This window comes from Mixophyes fleayi, chromosome 12, assembly GCF_038048845.1.
Source record: "Mixophyes fleayi isolate aMixFle1 chromosome 12, aMixFle1.hap1, whole genome shotgun sequence".
Lineage (NCBI taxonomy): Eukaryota > Metazoa > Chordata > Amphibia > Anura > Limnodynastidae > Mixophyes > Mixophyes fleayi.
Window position 1 is genome coordinate 76,656,431 of NC_134413.1, and position 19,344 is coordinate 76,675,774.

At 43.7% G+C, this 19,344-nt stretch overlaps 1 protein-coding gene and 1 long non-coding RNA gene across 3 annotated transcripts in view; one reads left to right on the plus strand and one right to left on the minus strand.

Moving 5' to 3' along the window:
• LOC142108891 (SLAM family member 9-like) overlaps positions 1-19,344 on the plus strand; it is a 101,617-nt gene that overhangs the window by 9,340 nt on the left and 72,933 nt on the right. For both annotated transcript variants that reach the window (XM_075192852.1, XM_075192851.1), the window contains exon 3: positions 7,918-8,175. In XM_075192852.1, coding sequence (XP_075048953.1) covers positions 7,918-8,175 — 258 coding nt within the window. The remainder of the gene's footprint in view (positions 1-7,917; positions 8,176-19,344) is intronic.
• The window catches only part of LOC142108892 (uncharacterized), a 126,023-nt gene continuing 115,152 nt past the window's right edge, over positions 8,474-19,344 (minus strand). Inside the window, exon 3 of the long non-coding RNA XR_012680244.1 lies at positions 8,474-9,330. This is a non-coding gene — a long non-coding RNA (uncharacterized LOC142108892). The remainder of the gene's footprint in view (positions 9,331-19,344) is intronic.

The window sequence follows — 19,344 nt, forward strand, 5'->3', positions numbered from 1 at the left end:
GCCGAAGTCACAGTACAGAATGGGTCACACAGAAGAGTAGAATGGTCGCCAAGCCGGGGTCACAACAGGTAATCAGGAATCAGAATACTCAGGAGTATGGAGGAATAGGAAGCCAGGAACACTGGTGGTGAACCTGTTACTCTGGCACCCTAATGGCGCCAGAGGCAGGTTTAAATAGAGCCCAAACAGAAGTGATTGGTGGAGAGCGGAGGCGGAATCTGAAGCAGCGTCCCGTTGCCTAGCAACGGAACTGAGGCCAGGGCGCATGCGCCCGCAATCCGGAAGTCCGTGGCAGCCGCCAGGGAGATCAGACGTCCGTTCCCCGTCTGACAGGGAATCAGCGGGGACGGCGTCTGACAGTACCCCCTCCCCTCCTCCCTCTCAGAGAAGGATTACCTTTCCTCAGAAATTTTGCAAGGAGACGAGGAGCATGAAGGTCGGCTTCCGAGACCCACGATCTCTCCTCCGGACCGTAACCTCTCCAGTGTACAAGATACTGAGGTTTGCGCTGGAAGAAACGTCTCTTCAGAATTCTCTCGATCTCGAATTCATCCCCTAAAGATGTTTTAATAGGTAGAGGAGGAGCAGGTTCTCTGAAGAATTTGTTGAGAATCAGCGGTTTCAGCAATGAAATATGGAATGTGTTATGGATCTTAAGAGACGGAGGTAATGTAAGTTTGAAGGAAACCGGATTGATAACTTGTGCTATGGAAAAGGGACCAATAAACTTAGGAGCCAATTTCATGGATGGAACTTGAAGTCGAAGGTTGCGCGTGGACAACCAAACACTGTCTCCTACCCTTAGTACTGGAGCAACTCCTCTATGAAGATCAGCCGCTTTCTTCTGTCTCTGTACAGAAGTAGACAGTGCTTCCTTGGTTTGAGACCAGATTTGAGAGAAGTCATGGATGAGAGTATCAGCCGCTGGTACTAGAGAGGAGGGAGCTTCGGATAAGAGAGGAGGAGTGGGATGTCTGCCGTAGATAATGAAAAATGGAGAACGCCCAGAGGAGGAATGTAGAAGATTGTTGTGGGCGAATTCGACCCAATATAGAAGATCATTCCATGTCGTTTGATGATCAGAAGCAAAACACAGTAGAAAGCACTCCAAGTCTTGATTCACTCGTTCAGTCTGTCCGTTAGTTTGGGGGTGATATCCGGAAGAAAATTTGAGACTGACTCCAATCTTTTTACAAAAAGCTCTCCAGAACTTAGCGACAAATTGTACTCCTCTGTCAGAGATGATCTCTTGAGGGCATCCATGAAGACGGAAGATGTTTTTTAGAAACAAATCTGCAAGTTTAGGGGCTGAAGGGAGACCTTTACAAGGAGTGAAGTGTGACATTTTTGAAAAGCGGTCTACCACGACCCAGATGGTATTGTAGCCATTGTTCAAAGGGAGATCGGTGATGTCCATCGTAATGCTGGTCCAGGGAGAATCCGGAATAGGCAGAGGAAGGAGAAGACCAGGAGGACTTTGTCTTGGCACCTTGTGGCGTGCACAAACCGAACATGCAGATACGAATTTTTGAACATCTTAAGCCAGTTTAGGCCACCAATAATATCTGGAGAGGAATTCTTTGGTTCTCTTGTAACTGGCATGGCCGGCAAATTTGGACTCGTGAGCCCAACATAGTAGTTTAGAGCGGAGATGAGGTTCCACGAATGAACGCCCTGGAGGGGGAGAGATTACTGAAGAATTGGTAATGGCCACTGTTTGTATTGGATTTAGAATCATTTTGTTGTCTAAACAAGTGAGAGTACCATCATTATCAAAGGACCTGGAGAGAGCATCGGCCTTGGAGTTTTTGGAACCGGGACGAAAGGTGAGAATGAGTTGGAACCTGGCAAAGAAAAGAGATCAGCGAGCCTGACGGGGGTTAAGACATTGTGCTTCCTGGAGAGAAGTAAGATTTTTATGATCTGTCATGACCGTGACGGGATGTAAGGCACCCTCTAGTAAGTGACGCCACTCCTCAAGGGCAATCTTGATGGCTAATAATTTCCTTGTCACCGATTCCATAATTTAGTTCAGTGCTAGAGAATTTCTTAGACAGGAATCCACAAGTCTCTAATGTTCCTGAAGCAGATTTCTGGGAAAGTATTGCTCCAATCCCGACTGAAGAAGCGTCCACTTCAATAAAAAACGGTCTCCCCTGGTCTGGCTGTTTGAGTATAGGAGCCGAAAGAAATGCTTCTTTAAGAGTTTTGAAGGCCAATATAGCTTCGACAGGCCATGGTTTGCTGCAGGCACCTTTTCGAGTTAAAGCTGTAATAGAACAGATAATGGATGAAAAGCCTTTAATGAACTGCCGGTAATAATTGGCAAAGCCAATAAAGCGTTGGGTAGCTTTGAGACCAATAGGTAATGGCCAGTTGACAATGGCCTTCACTTTCTGCGGATCCATCAGTAGGCCGGTGCCAGAAACTATGTATCCTAGAAATGGAACTTGTGAACGCTCAAAAAGACACTTCTCCAGCTTGCAATATAAGGAATGTTTCCGGAGACGAGAAAGAACAGTCTTGACATGGAGACGATGAACATGTAAGTCAGATGAAAATATCAAAATATCGTCCAGATAGACAATCACAAATTGATACAAAAGATCCGTGAAGATCTCGTTGACAAAATCTTGAAACACTGCAGGGGCATTGCAAAGTCCAAACGGCATGACTAAGTACTCATAGTGCCCGTCACGGGTGTTAAATGCCGTTTTCCACTCATCGCCCTTTCGAATGCGGATTAAGTTGTAGGCCCCTCTGAGATCTAATTTAGAGAAGATTTTGGCTCCGGTCGAACAATTCTGTGATCAATGGGAGCGGATAGCGGTTCTTGATGGTAATATCATTAAGACGGCGGTAGTCTATGCACGGTCTTAATGAACCGTCCTTTTTCTTTACAAAAAAGAATCCAGCTCCTGTTGGCGAGGTAGATTTTCTGATAAATCCTCTTTGAAGGTTATCTGATATATATAAAGACATTGCCTTAGTCTCAGGGAGAGCCAGAGGATAGACTCTACCTTTGGGAATGGTTTTGCCGGGAATTAGCTCAATAGGACAATCCCATGCTCGATGTGGAGGGAGAGTCTCTGCAGCGGTCTTGCTAAACACATCAATGAAGTCTAAATACGGCTCTGGTAGTTTGAGGTGGGAGTCCAGAGAGAGACAAGGAAGTTGGTTAGGAGGAAGTATTTTCGAGAGGCATTGATTGAAGCACGAGGTGCCCCAGGAGGTAACTTGTGTGAGAGCCCAATCGAATTGTGGTGAATGTTTACTGAGCCATGGTAGCCCTAAAATGGTGGTATTAACGGACTGTGGGATAACCAGAAACTGAATCCACTCTTGATGGAGAACCCCTACCTGCAACTGAACTGGGGCAGTAGTGTCAGTGATGGAACCGTTGCTGACACGGTTACCGCCAACTGCAGTAAGAACCAGAGGTTGCGGCAATGGAGTGCAGGGTATGTGAAGCTTCGACACCAGAGTGGCAGAGATGAAATTTCCTGCAGATTCGGAATCCACAAAAGCAGAACAATTTAGGGAAGAGTCCGAAAATGTGAGGGTGACAGGCATCAGAAAACTGTTATCTTTGGAAGGAGAGGGAGAATGGAGACATGAACCTAGAACAACCTCCCTGGTGTTGCCTAGGCGGTGAAGTTTTCCGGCCTCTTGGGACAGGAAGATAACAGATAGTCGGATTCTCCACAGTACAAACACAAACGATTCTTGATCCTGCGTTCTCTCTCATCCCGTGACAGGCGAGAGCGTCCAATTTGCATCGGCTCTTCCGCCGGGAGAGCTGGAGATTGAAAACGAGGAGCCAAACGCACAGTGCGACAACCTTGGACCCTCTCCTGAGAGCACTCTTGAAGGCGAATGTCTACCTTGACACACAAAGAGACCAGATCGTCAAGCTTGGATGGAAGCTCTTGCGAAGCCAGTGCGTCCTTGATAGGGTCTGACAGGCCTTGTCAATAGGTGGCAGAGAGGGATTCATCATTCCAGCCTAATTCTGAGGCTAAGGTACGGAACTGAACCGCGTATTGACCTGCAGTTAAAGAACCTTGGCGAAGAGCTAACAAGCTGGATGCAGCCGAAGACACGCGACCAGGTTCATCAAATACCCTCCGGAAGTTCTCAATGAAAGTGTCAGAATGAAGGAGAGATCCATCTCTTCGTTCCCACAGTGGCGAGGCCCAAGCTAGGGCCTGTCCCGTCAGGAGGGAAATAATATAGGCCACCTTAGCTCTCTCAGATGCGAAGTTCTCCGGTGAAAGTTCAAATTGATGGAACACTGATTTAGGAATCCACGGCATCCTTTGGGATTACCGTCGTATTTCTCTGGGGTTGGAATCCGTAGTGTTCTAGAGGTAGCCAGTACTGCGCTTGGTGGGGCAGCAGTCGGAGCAGGATCAGGAACTGGGGCTGCTGCCTGAGAGGTGCTCAGGGCATCCAAACGGGAAATCACTCCTTGTAAACACTGCAAGAGTTGTGCTTGGTTGGCCTCCTGGCGGTCTACCTGTACTCCTAAATGGATGAGAAGGTCTCGGGATGAGGGTTCTCCGGTACCGTCAGTCATGGCCAGAGTAAACTGTCACGCTGTAGGCCTATGAGGCTGAAGATGATATGACACTAACCGGTATTGGTGCCACTGGTCAAACAGGCGCGGAGTCTAACGTACCCCTGGTGTTCACCAGGGACCCCCGCAAGGAGGTTTGGACTTCGCAGCAGAGAGCACGCAGGTCGCGGTCCTGTTAGCCAGTTACCAGTGTAGCGTAGAGAGGTCAGACGGTTCCGGGTCACAGCAATCAGGAATATCAGGTACAAAAGGGTAATCCAAAGAATAGTCGCCAAGCCGAAGTCACAGTACAGAATGGGTCACACAGAAGAGTAGAATGGTCACCAAGCCGGGGTCACAACAGGTAATCAGGAATCAGAATACTCAGGAGTATGGAGGAATAGGAAGCCAGGAACACTGGTGGTGAACCTGTTACTCTGGCACCCTAATGGCGCCAGAGGCAGGTTTAAATAGAGCCCAAACAGAAGTGATTGGTGGAGAGCGGAGGCGGAATCTGAAGCAGCGTCCCGTTGCCTAGCAACGGAACTGAGGCCAGGGCGCATGCGCCCGCAATCCGGAAGTCCGTGGCAGCCGCCGGGGAGATCAGACGTCCATTCCCCGTCTGACAGGGAATCAGCGGGGACGGCGTCTGACACTCCCACCCTGCCTTCCTCCTCAACCTATCTATTTCCTGGTTCTTTCCCTTCCCCCTTTAAACATGCTCTTGTATCCCCCATGCTCTTGACCCTTCCTCTCTCTCTAATAACTGCCCTATCTCTGTCTACAACCGTCTCAAATCTTTACTTTCATCAAATTCCCTACTTGACCCACTCCAATTAGTTTTTTGCTCCCTCCACTACACTGAAACTAAGATAACCAATGAACTTCTAATCTAAGGGACACTACTCCCTCTTTATCCTTCTCAATCCCTCTACTGCTTTTTGATACCATTGACCACTCCATCCTTTTGCAAACTCTCCAATCTATAGATCCATATAACACTATCCTATGCTGGTTTTCCTCTTACATCATCAAATGGCCCCTGTGGGTGGATCATTTATAAATAACTTATTTGTGGCTGGATCATGTAGAAGTAATTTATTGGAGAAATGTATTTCAATTAATGGTGCAGGCACCAATGTATATAATTGCAACTGCACTTATCGTGTTACATTGGGATGTGTTTTGTATGGAAATATCCTCTTTGGGGTTTTGTAACTTTGCTAGAGGAAATCTCTAATTATTCATATGTGGGGAGGGAGTCTGTTTTGCTGATAGCATGAAATTCTAAGTAAGTCTATTCACTGTGAGTGACCAACACAACAGGGAATCGCTAGCTGTGTGTAGGTCTTGTTAGATGGACAGTAAACCTAGCAATGTAAATAGCACGTGATGTAGGATAACACAGATAAGTGTACATTTTAATAACAGTAATAAGCCAAGACATTCAGCGCTATCTGGTTCTCACGAAACACAAAAATAAGTGCAGATACACTACACCCTAATCACAAGGCAAACTTGTTCACAATGCAAACTTGTTCAGTCCTTCATTAACAAGTAATGTAAAGCAGTTCATATATTCACCCCTATCTTGCAGAGATGTTATTGATGATCTTATTGCATCATAAGTGGTTTATTTCAAAGGAATAAGCACCTCCCCATCACCTTCGTGGTAACAATATAAGATGGACTCCTACCAGATTGTAGAATAATGTGGGCTTGTAAGTATTTAGAGGACTTCTCCCAACTTAGAATTCCTGTATATCAAATATCTCGCTGTTCATCTCCTCTCCAACATAGATGACATCAGTTCCAATTAACTTGCTATTTACTGTTCTGTTTGCCGGTAACCACTGGAAACCTAGTGTGCGAGGAGGCGGCCCTACTTCACCTGACTCACTACTGCCTCCTAGTGGCAATACAGAGTTAGCTAACTTACAAGCCCACATTATTCTACAATCTGGTAGGAGTCCATCTTATATTGTTACCACGAAGGTGATGGGGAGGTGCTTATTTCTTTGAAATAAACCACTTATGATGCGATAAGATCATCAATAACATCTCTGCAAGATAGGGATGAATATATGAACTGCTTTACATAACTTGTTAATGAAGGACTGAACAAGTTTGCATTGTGAACAAGTTTGCCTTGTGATTAGGGTGTAGTGTATCTGCACTTATTTTTGTGTTTCGTGAGAACCAGATAGCGCTGAATGTCTTGGCTTATTACTGTTATTTGATTGTTTTAGGTTGTATACCCTTTTTTTCCAAGATTTTGGCTGCAGTCAGGATCATAGAGCGCTGTGTTAGTGGTTACCAAAACCTACATTTGCTATAAGTGTACATTTTGTTAAGTATAAATTGCATTTAAATCCGTGTTTGGGGAAACATATTGCATCCTGATACTAAAAATAACTCATGACTTCAGGGAGCTGACTTACCCTGTGAGGCTGTGCCTAAAACTGTATAAAACAGCACTGGTTTGTACTGAAATGTATCATTATTGTACCATCTGACCTGATCACTGGTACCTTCAACCAGTGTGAACTGCCCTTGATAGGACTACTGGAGCTAAATAAACATCACTGCTTCAAAGACCTGCTTGACAACTTCTTCCATGCTGAAATTCCTGTGACCTACAGATTAGACCCAAATCTAATCCTTTCCCAGCTGTTCTGAGGTTTGGACCCAGCTTTCCAGTACCACCACTCTGCCTGCTACCCAGCAACTCTGGCCAGTGTGATAGGCCAGGGGGGATCCATCCACAGCAACCCTGACCTATAGCAAGAGGTCAGGGTTACCAGTCCAGGTGCACCAGCAAGGGGGTACACCAGCAGCGACAGTTACGAAGAAGGAACGCAATTCTGGATGCTGTGAAGAAGTCCAGTGGTGGCAGCAGCTTAAGCCCCTCCTATTGTGGTTAGAGGGTGCATTTGGGATCAAGAAAGGGAATGGTAGCAAAGTAAGCCCAGCCGGTTTCCAGCAACAACAGACAGGGTGGCAGAGGCGGTCCATGCTGTCACAGCCCCATAAATCAATGGAGGCTTGCCCACCTCCTTGATCTTTGGACTATCTGGACTACATTAGACATGGCCCCATACATCAATGGAGGCTTGGTCAAGTGCATGGCTTGTTCTTCAAGTAGAACATCTGCATGTAGATGTGACTGGGCATGTGTCTCGGTGGTGTTTCTATTTGTGTTACTCTATATAGTGTTATGTTATTTGGATCCCTCCACACCTCTCACTTTGCCTCACAAGGGTTATTACATTTTTTCATGCAAGCTTATTGGATAATTGATCTTTATGCATGCCATTATTAAATCAATGTAAAGTGTGTTCTCAATTTGCTTCCTATAGGAAGATTATCAGCCGGTGACATCCAGATCAGTCCCAATGTCATCAGTAATGTCACCTGCTCTATGACCTTGATGTGTACAGTGACAGTACCAGATGTGACTATAACCTGGAGGAATATAAACAGCAGTAATATAAATGTGACGGGAGATGTCCTATATGTACCTCCCAGCGATGTAACCTCCACCTATACCTGCACTGCCAGTAATCCTGCCGGTAACGTCTCCAAGTCTGTGGTTCCCCAGCAATACTGCAACATAGGTAATTATACTGATATACCTGTGTAATGTACATACATGTAATCTCATTACTGTACATGGGAGGTGACAGGTGAGCACCTTCCCCCCATAACTCAATGATTTGCTCCTATTTATTACAATTATAATCCAATTGTAAAATCCTGTCCTGAAAATATAATTGACGTTTAAAATGTTTATTTAACATTAGCTATTTCAGTCCAGGGAATTGCAATTAGAAAATATGTTAGAAAAATAAATCATTCTTATGGTGAACTGGAAAGTATTCAAATTGGTGAGTTCTCTAGCAAAATAAACATAAATGTAATCCCAGCCAGATAGATGTGTTTGTAAAAGTTTTGTTACTAGTGAATGTTTTTTCAAAAGAAAAAAAAAAAGAAAGTTAAGACACGCCATGTAATGAGTTTCTGAAGCCAAGTACACGGAGCATTAAGATAAAAGCTGTTTTCCTGCTGCAGTGTTATTAGAAAACACCATTTCCCATTGAATGTTATGTGTTCATAACAAGGGTCCAGAAATTATGGCTCTGCTACTTGTGAGTTGGTTGAGTTTCTTGGAGATAGTGAATCAAGTTGGACAACTCATCTAAACCTGTCTATTCTATGAAGCATGATTATAGATACCTTTTGTAGAATATTGTTGATATTTGACTATCTGGGTTTGCTCCCTGTTTTGCTTAGCTTCGCCTGATTTGATACCCATCTTGCCATTGCTGATTTTGCTTAACCATTTCAGATCTCCATTTTTATTCTTTTGTCTTTGTGCATTAAGTCTTGGTAGCTACCAAGTACCAGAGATCCTAGCTAAAAAAAAAAGGTGTTAAAAGTAAATGTGCCCATCTACGCTTGGTACTCTTCTGGTCCTTGATTTACTTATTATCATACTCTTGTATGTCACAGATTCTTCTTTCAGAAGGAAACAACAGGAACAACAGACATTTCATACAACATTGAACATAATACGTTCTATCATAGCTGTAGTCGTATTCTTTATGACATGCTTTGTGTTCATTCACCACATGAAGACTGAAGTGATAAAACCCACCGGTGACACCAATTGAAGATTATACACCACAAGGCTGTGTCTACAGTGGATGGAATAGAATACGTCATTAGTAATCCTTTTTACAACTCACATATTCTTCTCCACTGTACTGGATCTGGAAAACAGAATCCAATAACTATGTATTAAAGTTATTTTTCCTTATTATTGTTTTATTATTTTGTTTAATTCCACACTAAGTATATTTGATTAAATGAGGTTATAAGAATTGTTTATTGTATGTAATTTTATAATTAAAAACACTCCTTAATAGGTCACTTACATTTATGATTTACTAAGTTAGTAGGTGCAAATATGTATGAGAAAATCATTTTAAAAGGACTAATGCAGGCAGCATGAGTTAATCCGAGAACAAAACACATTGATGTGAAGTAGGATCTACTGCTATGTATGACACAACTTATTTAGTATGTCTATAGAACTGAAGGTTCGGTCGTTACACTCCATGGAAATACAGAAACATAAGAATTTCTTAGAATGTATGAAGGGACTAAAATCAATTCACAAACATGTGAGTACTCAATTACTCTATAATAGCCTTATAATATTGGAATGTGAGACAGACCATTTTTGAAATGTGTTACTTATAGGAGAATACAAATTAATCGTCCCAATGCCTCCACATCTTCTTTGGGATAACATAATTATTGTTGTGGTTATATTGAAGAAATTCTCCCAGTAATTATATAAGAAATCTCTGAATCATTGGAGCACATAGGAAAACTATATAACTTAACTATCACAATTACATTTCTTCCACCTCTATTTAAAAAGCTCTTGCAAAATAACACATAATATTGCAATTATCTGACATAATATATATCTAGTGTGTGACACAAACAGTTACAGAACTTAGGTAAGAATTGTCAAACTCCAAAGTGTAATAATTAGAGGTATGCGCTGATCCCCGTGTTTTGGCATGAATGTGGTTTTGGTTCTAAAACGTCTTCTTGTTTTGGTTTTGGGACAGGCTTTGCCCGAAAAGCTTGAAAGGTTTTGGATCTGGATTTAATTAAAAATTGTGAAATATAAATAAAATGTTGTTATTGATCCTATATTACTATCTATAGCATTAAGTCATTTACAGTTTATTTTTTAATGATCTCTTAACGACTGTCCAAATGTTCACCAATTTTGGCCAATGTATTGCTGCTGGCCCTCTCCAATGTGTTGCTGCTGGCCCTCTCCAATGTGTTGCTGCTGGCCCTCTCCAATGTGTTGCTGCTGGCCCTCTCCAATGTGTTGCTGCTGGCCCTCTCCAATGTGTTGCTGCTGGCCCTCTCCAATGTGTTGCTGCTGATCCTCTCCATTGTGTCATACATGCTGTCTAACAGGTACCTACTTGGTGTATCTTCTTTTTCTTTTAAAGATTTTATTTTTGCAAAGGTCAACAAAGAGCATCAGTCTGAGACAGATTAGGTTACAGACGGTATGTGCATGTACAAGGACTAATACATTCAGTATATATCATACAAAGAAGAGTTGAGGTATTGACCAAATTTTTCTTTAAATATAGAAGAGAGAAGAGACAGAAAAGAGAAGTTAGCCAGCAGAAAGTGAGCAGGATAGATTAGGGGGCGGTGTGGCAAGCCGCCAATAGAAGAAAGGAAAAGAAAGTATCGAAGAGAGGAAGGGGGGGAGAGGTGAGGGGTATCAAGTGGACTGTTATACTGAAGTCACGAGCCAAAAGGAGTTTGAATTTGAAAAAATTATATCCATGGCGCCCAGAATTTATTAAATGATTTATAAGTATTACGCAATATGCATGTCACAAACTCCATTTTGTATGAGTGCCAAACTCTATTAATTATTGTCTGCATAGTGGGCGCGGTGGGTTGTTTCTAGTTAGCGGCAATTTGACACAGTGCAGCAGATACTATGTGACGGAACATTTTTGTTTAGTGTCTGTTAGCAGATGGAATTCCACGTGGGAGAAGGAAAAATCTGGGAGAGACCGGGATGTCAATCTGCAGAATCTGAGACGCAAAGTTCCGTAGTTCAAGTTTGGGGCATTGCCACCAAATATGGAGCAAGGACCCTTCTGACAAACATCCTCTCCAACATGAGCTGGATGAATCCGGAAAGATTTTTTGTAATTTGGATGGGACCAAGTACCATCGGTAAAGAAGCTTATAGGCCTTTTCTTTCAGCTTCACGCAGATTGAGCTAGAGGCAGTGTTGGACTTTATTTCATCCCAATCTTCAATATCCGGGGGGCCTCCCAAATCCTCCTCCCAAGCTCGCTCATGAGATTCCCGGATGTCTGAGTCAGGGACTCTCAACTGCCCATATAGCAGAAATATAAGGCCATTGGTAGAGGATCGCTGGAGGAAAAGTGACTCGAAAGAGGTCAACGGCCTGACTCTTAAAGATAATTTGGTGGTGGAATGAAAATTTCTCAGTTGCAAGTATTGGGGGGAAAAAAGTGTTGGGAATATTGAACTTAGTTTTTAGGTCTTCAAATGAGGGAAAAGAAGTATCTGTAGTGATACCATTAAGATAGTAAACCTCGTTCCTTTTCCAAAAATCAAAGGACAAGATTATACGACCTGGTGGAAAATCAGGGTTATCAAAGAGAGGAACGATTGGACTAGAAGCCGGTGCCAGATTAAACTTTGTGTTTGCTCGATCCCAAAGAGAAAGCGAATGCGATACAATTGGGTGGTAAAGAACGGGCCTTGGACGTTTAGTGCGAGGGAGCCACAGGAGAGAGGAAGCGGAGGAAATCCCCAAGCTTTCGATCGAGACCCAAACTCTGGAGGAGCCCACAGAATTCCATAAAGTGCATTGGGCAAGTTGCGCTGTCAAAAAATAGCTTTTAAAGTTGGGAACCCCCAAACCACCATCCCGTGTCGATCTCTGTAGGACGAGGAGCTGGACTCTCGGACGTTTTCTACCCCATTTAAATTGTGAGGTATAATGTTGGAAAAATTTGAAAACATACAGGAAGGGCTTGAAAGAGATATACGTCCTATCCAGGAAATTAGATTTTTGTTCCAGGTTTCTAAATCCAATTTAATTTGGGATTGTAGTTTTGGGTAATTAGCTTGGAAAAACTGACTATATTGTTTAGTTATACAGATACCTAAATATTTTATATTTTTTTTGGTGCCATTTGAAGGGGAATTGTTGAGTGAGAGAAAGTCTAATAGTATCTATGAGATAGAAGTCACAAATTTCTGTTTTTTGAGGGTTTATTTTGTATCCCGAAATGTAACTGTAAGTTTTGATGTCTGCAAGAAGGGGGGGGGGAGCGAAACAGCGGGATCCGAGAGAGTCAAAAGAATATCGTCGGCATATAATGATATTTTATGTTCGGATTTCCCTGTTTTAACTCTGTGTATTGCCCTATAGATCGAATTTTTGCTGCTAATGGTTCAATTAAAAGAGTGAAAATTAAAGGTGAAAGGGGGCATCCTTGCCTTGTTCCATTAGAAATTGAAAAAGGGGAAGAAGCGATTCCGTTGGCCCCTACTGTTGATTTGGGAGATTGGTCTAAAGCTAATAGGCCATCTAAAAACTTACCCGAGAAACCCATTGACCTCAGAACCCTAGACATAATGGTCCAAGAGATGCGATCAAACGCTTTTTCAGCATCGAGTGCCATAATCAATGACGGTAATTTACCAGAGCGAATAGAATGTATGGGGTCAATGGCCCGTCTGGTGTTGTCTATAGCTTGGCAGCCTGGTATAAACCCGACCTTATCTGGGTGGATCAGGGAGGGAAGGAGAGTGTTCAGGCGGTTAGCTAAAATTTTGGCATAGATTTTGATGTCCACGTTTAATAAAGATATAGGTCTGTAATTAGCACAGGAGGTAGGATCTTTAGCTGGTTTTGGTATAACAACGATAGTGGCCATGGTCGTTGCCTCATTAAAGGGTGAACCCATTAAGATATTGTTAAAAAAAATCTGTCGCGTGGGGCAAGGTCACTGGCAAATTTTTTATAATATTGCGATGTGAATCCATCGGGACCTGGAGCAGATGATGATTTCATCATCTTTATTGCTGAAATTTTTTCTATCTGGGTGATATCCGCGTTCAAAAAAGTGATGTCAGTATCCGAGAGATATGGCAGTGCAAGAGGTGATAAGAAAGATGTAATTTCTGCGTCAAGAGATTCGACGGAGGGCGTGGGTCTCAGGGAGATTATATAATGCTTTGTAATAATCATGAAATCCTCAAACAATTTGCACCGGGTCATACATAGGCTGAAAATTTGGAGATTTTTTAAGTTTTGTAATCTGTCCTCGAGATTTTCTCTGTCGCAGTTTGTTAGCAAGCATTGAGTCAGCTTTGTCTGCCTTTTCATAATATTGCTGATTGAGCCCCTCAGGCTCAGAGACCCATTGAGGGTTTACATCGGATTTCTCTCTGCTGGGATATTGAAGTATTGCTCAGAACACCAGCATATCACAGATAATAGAATTGAAAATATAATATAAGGACAGTGTAATTTGCGTGAGTGGCCGCTGGGTGGCAGCAGGTTCTCACACTAGGGATTTGTGTTCCGTCTGGTATGTTCAATCAGATTGTCAACCCACACACAGGTGGAGATGAGGCACTTGAAAGAAAGGGTGCACACAGTTCGCTGTAAAGTAAATTTCAGGTGATTTCCAGGTAGAGCTACTGCTTGCCGATACAGGGGGCAGGTGACAGTGACAGTTACTGGAGCCTGCAGGAAGATATGAAGCTCGGCACATGAGGCACCGTAAAAAAAAAGCAGCAATGGCGTCTGCGACTTCCGGTGTTGCCGGTCCACGAGACTTTGCCCTGACACATTGCTCCTGGTATTCAGAGGATCCACACAGAGGCAGCTCTAGACTGGGGGATTGTTCCTCTTCACAGGGATCGCGGGTCCCGTCCAGTCCCTCACATCGCCGCCCGCAGCCGTGCACATGATGAGCTGGCTATTGAGGGAGTTTCTTTGCATGACACAGCCCAGCCTAGTCAGAGGAGCCTTGTTCTTATTAATAGGTGGTTAGCTCTCCAGAGGTCCCGCGAACCCAGCTAATACAGCGGCGCCACACAGGCACAGGGGGCTCACTTGCTCCGGTCCCACCGGTCACATCAATGGCGCCACCAATATGTAGGTGGCAAATGCCCCAATCTTTCCCCGCAATGGCTGCTCTCTTTCTTTGGGACTAGATGGTCCCGAAAAATCGGGTTAAAACGGAGGTAGCGGGAGAGCCTCTCTAGCATGCGACCATTCAGAATGGTTGCTAAACCACGCCCCCGGGGTGAGGGTGATGATAACATTGTTATTTGTCACCATTGAGGAAGATGACCAGTGAAAGCTGTTATCCAAATGACCATGATTCATTTGTTAACATCCCTGTCTATTCTCCAGTCCAACAACCAAAATGTTGGGTGTTGTGGAGGCCCAAACAAAGCAAACACTTCAGCCACAAATGTGGCAATCCCTGTCACTGAAGTGATTGGGTAATGTACGTGTCCTTTTCAAAATATGGGTGTGTGGGCCCAAGGACAATGCCATCTTGACTTTCACCATTTAACATTGTGCCCTCTCATCATCTATTAAATGTTTACTAATGCCGCTGTCCGTAGTTGAGGTTTTGTGTCCACTCTCATCTTAATGACGGATTTTGTAACTCTGCCATGATTGCATTTGGTTTCTCTGATTTAATTAAAAAAAATAATTAACCAGTCTATAAGGTTCTCTAACTCCATCACATAGCGTAAATCTTAAGCCATCATATCTCCCTGTATACATTAGGGATGTGCACCGGCGACTTTTGAGGTATCGTGTTTTGTGTTTTGGATCCGGATTTTCGCGATGTTTTGGGTTCGGATTTGTTTCGCAAAACACCTGACGAAAGGTTTTGGTTCGGATTTAAGGTTTTGGATTCGGATTTTTTTTGAAAAAAAACTAAAAAGTGTAAAAATCAAGTTTTTGGGCTTATTTTCACTCCTACGCTATTATTAACCTCAATAACATTCAATAACAATCATTTCCACTAATTTAAAGGCTATTCTGAACACCTAACACCTCACAATATTTTTTTTTTTTAGTACAAAACGTTGCAACGAGGTATCTTTCTGGACTGCGTAGAGGAGTGTTCCCCACAATATAATTAAAAACCCATCAACTGGTCTGAATTACACCCAAAAATAGTATCTGGACTGCGTAGAGTAGTGGGCACTGGGCACCACAATAAAATATATAGAAAACCTTCAACAGGTCTGAATTACACCCAAAAATAGTATCTGGACTGCGTAGAGGACTGGCCACAACAATATAATATATAGAAAACCTTCAACAGGTCTGAATTACACCCAAAAATAGTATCTGGACTGCGTAGAGTAGTGGGCACTGGGCACCACAATAAAATATATAGAAAACCTTCAACAGGTCTGAATTACACCCAAAAATAGTATCTGGACTGCGTAGAGGACTGGCCACTGGCCACCACCATATAATATAGAGAAAACCTTCAACAGGTCTGAATTACACCCAAAAATAGTATCTGGACTGCGTAGAGTAGTGGGCACTGGGCACCACAATAAAATATATAAAAAACCTTCAACAGGTCTGAATTATACCCAAAAATAGTATCTGGACTGCGTAGAGTAGTGAGCACTGGGCACCACAATAAAATATAGAGAAAACCTTCAACAGGTCTGAATTACACCCAAAAATAGTATATGGACTGCGTAGAGGACTGGCAACTGGCCACCACAATATAATATATAGAAAACCTTCAACAGGTCTGCATTACACTGCACATACGGCTGCTCCTCCATCCTCTCCATCATATACATGTTGGAGTTTCAGCGTGTCAAAACCTCTTGTTTTTGATAATGACAGTGCATTTTGAATATTTTTCGATTTGCCCCACAACACTGAATGTACTTTATCTATGATACGCATCTATCTTTCTTGACTGCGTAGTGTGGTGGCCCCGGTACACAATTTGGTACCGAGGCCACAATATAATTAAAAAACCCTCCACGGGTCAGAATTCCACCAAAAAAGGGTATGGACTGTGTAGTGTGGTGTGCCCGGAACACAATTTTTTACAGCGCCAACAATATAATTTAAAAATTGGGCATCAACTGTCACCGTTGTTTAATATCTGATACACCTAAATATGGACTGCACAGTGGAGTGGCCCCAGTAGTAAATTTGGTGCCGGGGCCACAATACCTCCTCCAACTTCCAAGTGTAGTGTTTATAAAGACAGACAGCGTTGAAGTGTTATTTGTTGACTTTCTTAACCCTAAAATTGTACCTGTTGCAAATATTCGTGCAATGGAGAGTTACTTTTTCATTGAAAGACTCAAGCTTTCAAGTGTAGTGTTTATAAAATATAAACAACAATACAGTAGTTCTAGAGCACGTCAATACCTCTTGTTTTAAATTATGACAGGGCATTTTACTTTTGGTTTAATTTATTGAATTTGTTGCAATTTGGTTTTACTTTTTGAACATGGCAAACGACTGTTGATTGGTCATATAATGTAAAAAAAAAAGTTCCAAGATGGAATTGTCCTTGGGCCCTCCCACTCACCCTTATGTTGTTGAAATAGGACATGCACACTTTAACAAACCAATCATTTCAGCAACAGGGCCTACCAAACAACTTTGGCTGAAATGATTGGTTTGTTTGGGCCCCCACACCAAAAAAGCTATTCATCTCTCCCTGTACAGACTAAACAGGCTCTACTGAGGCAAGATGTCGTCCTCATCCTCAACCTCTGATTCCTCTCCCCCTACAGTGTGTACTTCCTCCTCATCACACATTATCAATTCGTCCCCGCTGGACTCCACAACCACAGGTCCCTCTGTACTATCTGGAGGGCAGTGCTGTACCTTATTGAGGAATTGATTATTCATTTTTATAAACATCATTTTTTCAACGTTCTGAGGAAGCAACCTCCTTCGCCGCTCACTGACCAGGTTCCCCGCTGCACTAAAAACTCTTTCCGAGTACACACTGGAGGGGGGACAACTCAGGTAAAATAGAGCAAGTTTGTACAGGGGCTTCCAAACTGCCTTTTTTTCCTGCCAGTAACAATATGGACTGTCTGACATGTCTACTTGGATGGTGTCAGCAAAGTAATCCTCCACCATTTTGTGACAGCATCCAATGCAGCGAGAGTAGACATGTCTGCAATGGTTGGCAGGTCCTTCAGTCCGGACCAGATGTTATCAGCATCCCCGCCAGTGCCTCTTTTAGGAAAACTGAGCTTTTTCCTCGCAGCCATAGATGTGGAAGAAAATGAGGGTGGAGCTGTTGGCATGTCACGGTCCTCTTCAGAGGACAATCTCCTGACCAGCAGGTCTTTGCACCGCAGTAGACTTGTGTCCGCCGGAAACAGAGACACAACATACGCTTTAAACCGAGGATCGAGCACGGTGGCCAGAATGTATTCCTCTGACTTTAAAAGAGTGACCACCCTCGGATCCGGGCAAAGCATACGAAGGGCTACATCCACAAGAGCTACATGCTTGGTGTAATCGCAATGGCTTACCAGCTCCTCCCTCACTTTCTCCAGCTGCTTCTGCAAAGAGCCTGATCAGGGGAATCACCTGACTCAAGCTGGCAGTGTCGGAACTGACTTCTCGTGTGGCAAGTTCAAATGGCTGCAGAAACTTGCACAACACGGAAATCAGTCTCCACTGCGCTTGCTTGACTCAGGCACATCCCCACTCCTTTGCCTATGTCGTAGGTGGCTGTGTAGGCCTGAATGGCCTTTTGCTGCTCCTCCATCCTCTGCAGCATATAGAGGGTGGAGTTCCAGCGCCTCACAACCTCTTGTTTGAGGTGATGGCAGGGCAGGTTCATGGTTTTTTGATGTGCCTCTAGTCTGCGGTAGGCACTGGCTGAATGCCGAAAGTGTCCAGCAATTTTGCGCGCCACCGCAAGCATCTCCTGCACACCCCTGTCACTCTTGAGGTAATGCTGCACCACCAAATTAATGGTGTGGGCAAAACATGGGACGTTCTGGAAATTGCCCATATTTAATGCCCGCACAATGTTACTGGCATTGTCTGACACCACAAATCCCCATGAGAGTCTAAGTGGGGTAAGCCACTGGGAGATAATTTCCCTCCGTTTTTTTAATATGTTGTCAGTGTTGTGCCTCTTATTAAAGCCTGTAATACACAATGTTGCCTGCCTTTGCACGGGCAGCCATTTTGAAGATGCTGCTACTGATGCAGCTGTTGCTGCAGAAGGGGATGCATCTACCCAGTGGGCTGTCACAGTCATATAGTCCTTAGTTTGCCCAGAACCACTTGTCCACATGTCCGTGGTTAAGTGGACAGTGGGTACAACCGCATTTTTTAGAGCACTGAGGACACTTGATCGTACTTCTCTGTACATTTTTGGTATCACCTGCCTAGTGAAGTGGAATCTCAACGGGATTTGGTACCGGGGACACAATACCTCCATCAACCCTCTAAATCTCACTCCACTGATGGCGGACACCGGGCGCACGTCTAACACCAACATTGCAGTTACAGCCGCAGTTATACGCTTTGCAATAGGGTGACTACTATCGTATTTTGTGGTCATGGCAAACGACTGTTGGACGGTCAATTGTTTTGTGAAAGACTTAGCGGTCTTACGACTTCCCCTCTGGAAAGATGACCAACTAACAGCAGCAACAGCAGCAGTGGCAGTAGTAGGCGTACCGCTGCAGGATTCCTCGGATGAATCCCGTATTGAGGAGGACTCAGTCTGGCTGCTGACTTGGGCTGCAGGACTGAATCTGATGGAGATCGTGGAGGAAGTTGACGAGGAGGGTGTTGCTGGTGTGTATCCAACTGGACCACGGGATTTAGGTGTCCCTGTACCGATGAGGGTCCTAGCCCCAGTTCCTGAACTAACCACTGAACTATGAAGGTTATTCAGGTGACGTATAAGGGAGGATGTTCCTAGGTGGGCAAGATCCTTACCCCTGCTTATTTGAGCTTTAGATAAGCTACATATGGCCATACATTGGTTGTCCGGATTTGGATAAAAATAACTCCAGACCGAAGAGGTGCATTTTTTGGTCTTCTGACCAGGCATGACGATGGGCTTTTTCATCCCATGGACATCAGCTGTTTCCCCCCCTGGTGCCTCATTTACAATAACCAC